Source organism: Pomacea canaliculata, linkage group LG1 (assembly GCF_003073045.1).
Source record: "Pomacea canaliculata isolate SZHN2017 linkage group LG1, ASM307304v1, whole genome shotgun sequence".
Classification (NCBI taxonomy): domain Eukaryota; kingdom Metazoa; phylum Mollusca; class Gastropoda; order Architaenioglossa; family Ampullariidae; genus Pomacea; species Pomacea canaliculata.
Genome location: NC_037590.1, coordinates 1,473,073 through 1,481,527, shown reverse-complemented (window position 1 = coordinate 1,481,527; position 8,455 = coordinate 1,473,073). Strand labels below are relative to the sequence as shown.

Genomic DNA, 8,455 nt, shown 5'->3' with positions numbered 1-8,455 from the left:
TAAACTATAAATTTAAACTATCATCGATTTCTTTTTAAATTGTATTGAAGTATTATAAAATACTTAGAACAAGTGTAATAAATAATAATTTCATTGTCGCAAATGCGTGACTACTTAGCTTACAACAACACGTGGGAAAACGCGGCTGAGAGGCATTGTTGGGGTGAGGTTTTCATTTAGTAATTCGTTCGTCATTCTACTTCATGAAAATGTACACAATTAAACATTATCATATGTCTAACTTATTATGCTGAGCGGCAAACTGCTTTTAGTTACAGTACACTAGTCAAAGTTCCACTGACAGTATACTAGCCGATTACTGGACTAGGACGCAGATGCTTCAGTTTAGTGATCATGTTATATTGTGATGACAATACATTGACGGAAAAGTTATGATTTTTTTTCCTTTTTTTTTTTTTCAATGGATTAAACAGAACAAAACTGTCATGAGCTTCAGAGGTAGAGGTAGAGGTGGAGGTGGAGGTTTCCGAGGTGGAGGAGGTGGAGGTGGAGGTTTCCGAGGTGGAAGAGGTGGCGACAGAGGCGGTTTTCGCGGTCGAGGTAAGTTAATGTTTTCGTTGCTGATATTAATACTGTTATTTTTCAGAGTATCCCTATCATCTCAAAACAGTTTGGTTTTTCTAGAGTTTTCACAAAAACCATAGAATGTGCATATTGCAGTAAATAACTCTGACAGCAGAACTGTTGTGAAATAGTGAAAAAACCTTTTTTTATTGTTATGAAACGTATCATTAAAAGACCAACTACCCGAAACGGTTACCAAAAAATGCTTATTACCATGATTTGTTTCCTAACATTTTTAGAACAAAGAAGCTCAATTCTCACCATCTCTGAAGAGGACAGAAAATTTATGAGAATCGATCTAGTCACATAGTTGACATTTGGAGGGGTCATTTGTCATCAGCAGTTATTTCGTACAGAGAAAAGCTTAAGTCCTCCTTTGTATCTGATAGAGTATTATTTTCATAGTCAGACATTCAAGAAGTACATCGTTGTCATCAAAAGACATCTCAGAGTTGAAGTGCTTTCTACTCTGTGAATTGACATTGCACATCTGATCAGATACCATTTCAAAAGAAAGTGACTAGGTTTAGAAAATTACAAATCTCTGTCTGGAGAAGACCAGTTAAACAATGCCACAGAAGGCAACTACAGAGAAATGATTTCTGAAGTGATATCCACAATCAGTTTTCTTAGTTTACACAATAGAAATGTAATGAATAACTATTGAACATTCAACAAACTATTTTCCAGCCAAAGCTTGCACATGCTGTTATAACAACTATATACAAAATTACTTCTATAAGTTAACCATCTCCACAGTTTTTCCATGGATGAAAGTACTAAGAATGTTTGTTCAGATGCTGGTTGATAATTACTATTCTTAACTATTTGTAATATTGTTTGTCATATTAACTATCATGTAACTCATCTTTGCACTGTTTATAATACCTATATTTCTTCATACCTTCATCTTTATGTTGTTCAGTGTGCCTGTCTATCTCCCTGTCTGCTGGCTGTTATCTAATAGTCATTCATCATTACTGGTCTCTAGAGAGTGATCTATCTTGATTATGCTTCTTCGTGTTAAAGTATCTGCCCAAAACTGGGTCTGCTGGTGAGATGTTGTTGCGGCCCTATTTTCCTCAAGGAGTAACAAGGAATAGCCTAAATTTTTGTAGAATTGAGATGACTGGTAGAGAGGAAATGGTACTTAGCGTTGGAAATCGGTGTCAATTTTAATACGTGTGCAGCCCTATGCTCCTCAAGCAACAAGGACTAAACTAGCTAATTTAATAAATGTAGCCCATTTTTCAAGATTGTATAAACTGGGTGAAACAGATGTTGTAACATCTTACTATTTAAACAAACCTGTCTGTCATGTAGCTAGGTGGTCAAGCTGTTCTTTCTCTGCATGTGGCGTCTGTTTACAGGGCTGCACATCTTTGAATTCTCAAGTTCTATAATCTCTTTGCAGGTCGCGGAGGCTTCAACAATCAAGACTTTGGACCTCCAAGCGAGGTTGTCGGTATGTATAATATGTAATATATAATAATGCATTCACAGATCTTGTGTTCAGTTTCATTTTCTTACATTTATGTTTCTGCTAAATTAGAAACATATATTTACTGACATAAACCATGGCTCAAGATGGCTTCCCCTAGTTATTATACGACACAGCCAGAAATAAGACACTATTAAGACACATTTGTTACTTGACCAACATTTTATTGAAATTGTATTTTTTGCCCTTTTTTTTTAAATAAATGCTTTCATTATGTCTTGAAATTTTTGTGGAGTAACTAAAAAAATATTTTGGGGTGAAAACTAGGACATTATCTTTTATTTAAGGGATTTCCTGATAAGCAAAATGGTCTGATAAAGATTAGGGGGGAAAGTTAATGCTTAAGTGGTAAAGATTCCTTCGGTTTGCAAAGCTATCTGTTGGTGGCTCACTATTATTTCTACTGCTCAGTGTGGAGAAGAGCCTATTTTTTGTGTGTGGTTTTTTTTTTTTTTTTTTTTTGCTGCTGTTTACCTTCTCTAATAAAAGGGATATATCATACAATTTATAGATGACCGTCAACTGAGTTTCTTGTCTCTTTTCTTGATCATGTTACTTTCTGTTCAAAAGTCAATCATAATAACCACATGACTATAAAAGCCACATTGATCACCTATTTTTAATATCTAATTTTTTCATTTTACTTTTATCATTTTTTTACCTGCTCAGAGCTAGGAGTGATGTCTCATCCCTGTGAAGAGGAGTTGGTGTGCAAGAGTACTAGTGAGAGCGTTCCTATGTTTAATGCCTATGTGTACCTGGAGAACAAACAACTGGTTGGGAAAGTAGATGAAATTTTTGGTCCCATTCGAGATTTCGTATCCTTTGTAAAGATTTATTTACGCTGGTGTTGCAGTCTGTGTGCTAGGCTTTTACTAATACAGACTTTTTCCTCAAGTTCTGTGTATTTTGCAAGTTGTAACACACCACATTTGTGCTGCAGTTGTGATGTGTCTTCTAGTTTTAGAACAAATCTATTGCCATTCAGAAAAAGTTTTAAATGAAGTTTTTAAAAAGACATTGGCTACAGGAGAATACCAATCATTGATCAGTCTTTACCTTGTAGTCAGCAGCGAATAACAGATTCGTCATAAGAATAGGTGCTTCATCTGTCTCAAGTTACTGAAAAACTAATTAGTATCAAAGACATGCTGGCACAGATGCATCAAAATCTAGAAAAATACGGTGTCTTTTTTCATCATTTTGCGTGAAAAACATCTTATTTTAAATACTTTATGGGCTATGCTAATAAATATATCAAAAAATAAATTTACTTCGAAGTAACCATTATATCAGACCTGGGCAAGGGCCGTCCCACGGGCCACATTCCTGGCCCTCCCGCTGGTATTTATACTATATATACAGTATTGGGTAAAACTGAGTTAACTATATTAGTCCGGCCCTCTAAAACCATCCCAATTTCTCATGCGGCCCCTTGGGAAAATTAATTGCCCACCCCTTCATTATATGGTACTCTCCTATTTTTTTCTACAAACTTGTTAGACATCTTATGAGAGGTGTGCACAAATATTAAGTCAGGGTTTCTGCTAAGGCTAAATTCGTTGGGGTCCAAAGACCCCTTCTTCAGATTTCTAAGGTGTCCCAGGCTAACTCTAAGGGGTCCCTTTACAATGTGAAAAAAAATCAACAAATCAACTACTTTGTTCAACTGCCTTTCAGGCACATAAAGCACTGTAATGTCTAGGCGTGCAAGCATCTGTGATGAGCTTATGCTCGCTGTACTTGGGGTGCTCACTTTAATCATGCTGTCAACATCTTGGAAACAGGTTAATGGAACTCTTCCCGGTAAGGGAAAAAACTCAGTGCAAGGGAAGTGACTCTCACCCTGTAGCAGACGACAACAATAGATTGGGCTACGATGTCAGACACTACACTTACTAAATTTTGTATCTGTTCTTCGCCCAAATTTGAAGGAGTCCCCTGGGACCCCATTGACGAAAATTGAAGGGGTCCTCCAAATCTTTTAATGCGTACTGTACGCAATTTTTTTGCGTAAGCAGAAGCCCTGAAAGTATTGCTAAATCATCCATTTTTTCAGGTAGAAAAATGAGGGTTTAAGGGCAGTTAACTTCATTTCTGATCTACTGGACAGATTTGGTTCAAATTTTGAATGAAAAAAAAATTAACTAATCAATATTCAAAAGTGATATTTCTGTTCTTGGTGCTCCATAAAACACTTTCACTTGAAAGTGATTTTTGTGTGATTGCCCATTTTCCCTCAGCAGGAAGGCATATGTGCCAATTCTTATTTGTAGTTTCAGTTAAAGTTATTATTTTATGCGTTCTGGCCTCTGCTGTACCCTTTGTTGTCATTGAGATAAAGGATATATACCTGCTTTACACCTCTTCCTCGCTTCTCAGTCTGCTTTTCATTTGAATTTGCCTTGACAGCTATAGTTCTTTTCGGTAAAACTGAGTGAGAATATGAAGTCATCATCATTTACCAAGAATACCAAAGTAAGTCAAAATTGTTTTCATAAACTTTCTTTTTGGTGTTTCAATTTGTTGTTTGAAAATATTTTATCCTAGTTTATTTCTGCTCTTTCATCTTTAGGGTGCTTTTATTTGCTTGATATTAGCTCAGTAGTGACAAATCACCATTTGAGGAGAAAGTATATCTTGACAGAAGAAAAGATGGAATCCACCATTTAAGCAAGCTTTTCTACACACACACACACGTACCTTTGTACTTTCTTTGCCATCTTTAGTCAAATAAGTGTATTTCGACAAAGCAACGCTAATTGTTGAAAGTCATGATCTGCATCTGCCAGTTGCAAATATTCAGGTCATTTATGGCTGGCTAATCAGGGAAATAGCAAATTACGTCTCCCTGAGCTGGCATAGACTTGTTGCCTGATCACTGGGTTTTCATCTTAAGGTTGAAAGACACTCTTGAGAAATGCCAAATGATTTTCCTGATGATGCTTGTTTAGTAGCAGTATCATGATTTGATGGGCCTGCGGTGAAATGATTGTGTAAGTGACTGTCTAACTTGGGTGTCATGCTCTTTATTACCTACAACCACTGACAAAGCTGTCGCAAGAATAGAAATTATGTTTCTAATTTTATCGTTTTTTACTTTCATCACCACTCACATATTTGAAGATCGATAGTGCCTCATTGATCCTCAATAGAATTGTATCTGGAGATGAGAGAGATGTTGATGCATTGGATGGTTCATGTGTATGAGAGGGTATAGGTATGCGTGTGTGTTAAATATCATTATATGGGTATGTATGTTTATATAAATATAAATTATCTTATGTTTACATATGTAAATTATTTTTGAGCAAAAGAAAAATTTCTGTCTTGGAGTATGCCTGGTATAGACAACAAAGATTGATTGAAGAAAGCTTGATTCCAGATCTACACATTCCCTCCTTTGTTTATTTGGAATCAGCTCAGCATCTATTACTTCCAACTCTATTGTCATGTTCTGACTAGATCACGAACACTAACAAAAATCTGAATTTAAGAAATAAATATAACATTAGGAAAAAAACAACAAATTAATCAACTACATTTACCATACATTAAAACATACTAGGTTCCCCCTTTTCATTATAGAACTCTTCCATTAAAGGTAGCAAGTCTCTTTTTGAAGTGTCTACTGTCATGTCCTCAGCATCATCAAAGAAATCTGATACAGTTTTTTCCCAATTGTCCCCCTTCTTCAAGTACAGTTAGATCTGGTGTAACAGGCAATGACATACAAATAAAGAAAGATAAAATAAAAACCTGGATATAAAAAGATATTCCTTATAAATCTAACAGTCATTTAAATTCACTAAAGTACTACTTTAACATTCTTTAATTAATAAATCAGAACCTTTACAGGTTTCAGGTAAATAAATTACACTTTGATCAGGACCTCACACGCAGCACTGAAGAAAAGAGATTCTTCCCCCTTCCCACTCAAGGACATACAGCAAGCAGCAAAAATCACTCTCCTCCCTTCAGTTTTAACCTTCGCCATTTATAGGAGTGGAGCCCCTCGGTCATGCCGTTACATCAAAGAAAAAGTGGCAGTAAAAAACACAATCTCCCAACATTTTGTGTTCTCATTCAAACAAAATATAAAAAATTAACAGTAGGTTTGTGACAGCATCCTTCACGACACTTATTCACTTTAATGACATTAAGTTTCCATTTACAACTGATATTCTGAAAATAAATGTGGATTTGAGAAGACTTGTTGCTCTGGCAGTAATATGTCAAGAATAAACAAGTATTGATGTTTGTGCATTGTGAACACATTACTTCATGATGGGACTATCATTTGCGGTTTAATTCTATAGATAAATCTCTTTTCAGTTTTTTGTTGATCCTGGTCGCCTGATGCCGCTGGTAAGGTTTCTTCCCAAACCTGCTGGTCAAGGTGGTGTGACAAAAAGGCGACCTGGTAGGAATTAGTTTCTTTTACACACACATCTTTAAGATAACTATTCTTTTTGTGCTTTGTTATAGAAAGAGAATCGCTTACATTTTACACATTCTGGCCATACTAGATTGCTTCATGCTAGAGCTGTTGAGCCATCAGATCTGAGTAGACATTAGTGTCTAACACAGTGAGTTTCCTTGAAAATGAAATATTGTATTGTTTCTTTTTTCTTTACTTTTTTTTTTTTCTGTTGTGCAGACCGTGGTGGTAGAGGTGGTGGTCGAGGAGGTGGCGGCTTCCGTGGTAGAGGAGGTGGCTTTGACCGAGGACGAGGCGGTGGCTTTGACCGCGGAAGAGGTCGTGGTGGTGGAGGTTTCAGAGGTCGTGGTGGTGGAGGAGGCAGAGGATTCAGAGGGGGGCGAGGGGGCCAGTAGTTTTAATGGATTGTTGTTTTAGGTATGCATGGTGAATGCATGCGATGTGGATGTTGGAATTTGTGTAGTTTCCAATAAATATTTTTCTAAATCATAAATTTTGTTTTACTTGTGACAAAAATGGGATTGTAGCCTGAGACTTTTCCTAAACACATTTTCTCCAGATGTTTCATTGCCTTTAACAAAAGTTAAATGTGTTCATTCAAGACCATCTGCAGCTGCACATTATCTGACAAGAATACTTTTATTTTTGACAACCATAAATAGGTGATTTCAGTACTTTTGACTTCACCTGGTTGCATTTTTTTTCTGTTTTAAATGCGTTGGTTGTTCACAAAAACTTGAATGATTGTTGGGATAGTAAAGCTTACACTAGAGTGCTAGACAGTGCTGTTCAGCTTGATGTTTGCGTGTCAGTACTTGCATGCTTATATCTGTGGCTCATGTGCTTAATAGTCCTTTGATGGTTGAACAGGGAAATAACCACAAAGATTATCTAAAGTGTGTGTACAAGAAAGAGTAAAAAGTACATTTAACAAATAGATGACCTTTTATTTTTTGCTATTTTGCTTCGCCCAAAAGGTGTAATGGGTTGCATAAACGTTTGTATCTCCTCTTCCTTAAAGAAAAGTGCTCATTAGCCATGATATGAGACCAGAATTGGGAAAATGAGAATGAACATGCAAACTCTCAACCTTCACTAGGTCCTAAAAGTTCTTCAGAGTACTGCATTGATAGTAAGTACCCTAAGAGTCAGTAGTCCTGACACCTTGAGAAGAGAGAAAGGTCCTACCTAGCAAGCGGAAAATGACGGTACATATGCATTTCCAGTTTTTCAATCTAATTGGGACTACTTTTTCCCATCTGTTTAAAGTGCCATAGGATATGAAGTCAGTTTTGGAAAGTACTATCAAGTCACTTTGCCCAGTGATTTTTTTTTTAAGGGGTAGATTCCAGTTGATAACAAAGGTTATATGATACAGAACTGGCTGCCAAAGGGCATCCTGGTCAGCTCAAGTGTTTCCTGAATATTTGCATAGCCAGGAGCCTATACTCTGTAATGAGGCATATACTTCAATCACTTAATGGATGATCTGACCATTGCAACAGGCTCCTGCACCTCCTCACTGAAGAAGAATCGTCAAAAGTTTGTGGGTTTTTTCCACAGCGTTTCAAGTTTAGGTGCCAAAGTTCAGAATTCCTCCTGTTCCCCATCCTCCATGGAGTCCACAATAGAAGTAGCCAAGCAGTACCTCTTGAGTATATCCAGCAGAGCTACAGGAATATACTCTGATCTGTAAGACTGGATTAAATTGACCCACGCCATAGCCTTTTGGCAGAGCTAGGGCGATGCACAACCGTCAATCGATTGGTGTTGGCCACATACACCTCTGTACCGAGGAGTGTAGGTTATGATGGGTCACAACCCATCAGCAACTGCACAGTGGGGGGCTGACTATCCTGGGTTCGGGCACACTATTCTTTTTATGTGTGTGACATACACAGCTGGCTGGCTGCCTTGCCATGATATAG

General features: G+C 37.0%; 1 protein-coding gene across 1 annotated transcript; it reads left to right on the top strand.

Moving 5' to 3' along the window:
• The first annotated feature begins 32 nt into the window (after nucleotides 1-32).
• Nucleotides 33-7,305, top strand: LOC112565368 (H/ACA ribonucleoprotein complex subunit 1-like). The gene is made up of 7 exons (XM_025240788.1): nucleotides 33-163; nucleotides 435-561; nucleotides 2,000-2,050; nucleotides 2,756-2,904; nucleotides 4,505-4,564; nucleotides 6,422-6,509; nucleotides 6,747-7,305. The coding sequence occupies exons 2-7, from the start codon at nucleotides 447-449 to the stop codon at nucleotides 6,920-6,922; spliced, it is 639 nt and encodes a 212-aa protein (XP_025096573.1). The 5' UTR covers nucleotides 33-163; nucleotides 435-446; the 3' UTR covers nucleotides 6,923-7,305.
• Nucleotides 7,306-8,455: the final 1,150 nt, after the last annotated feature.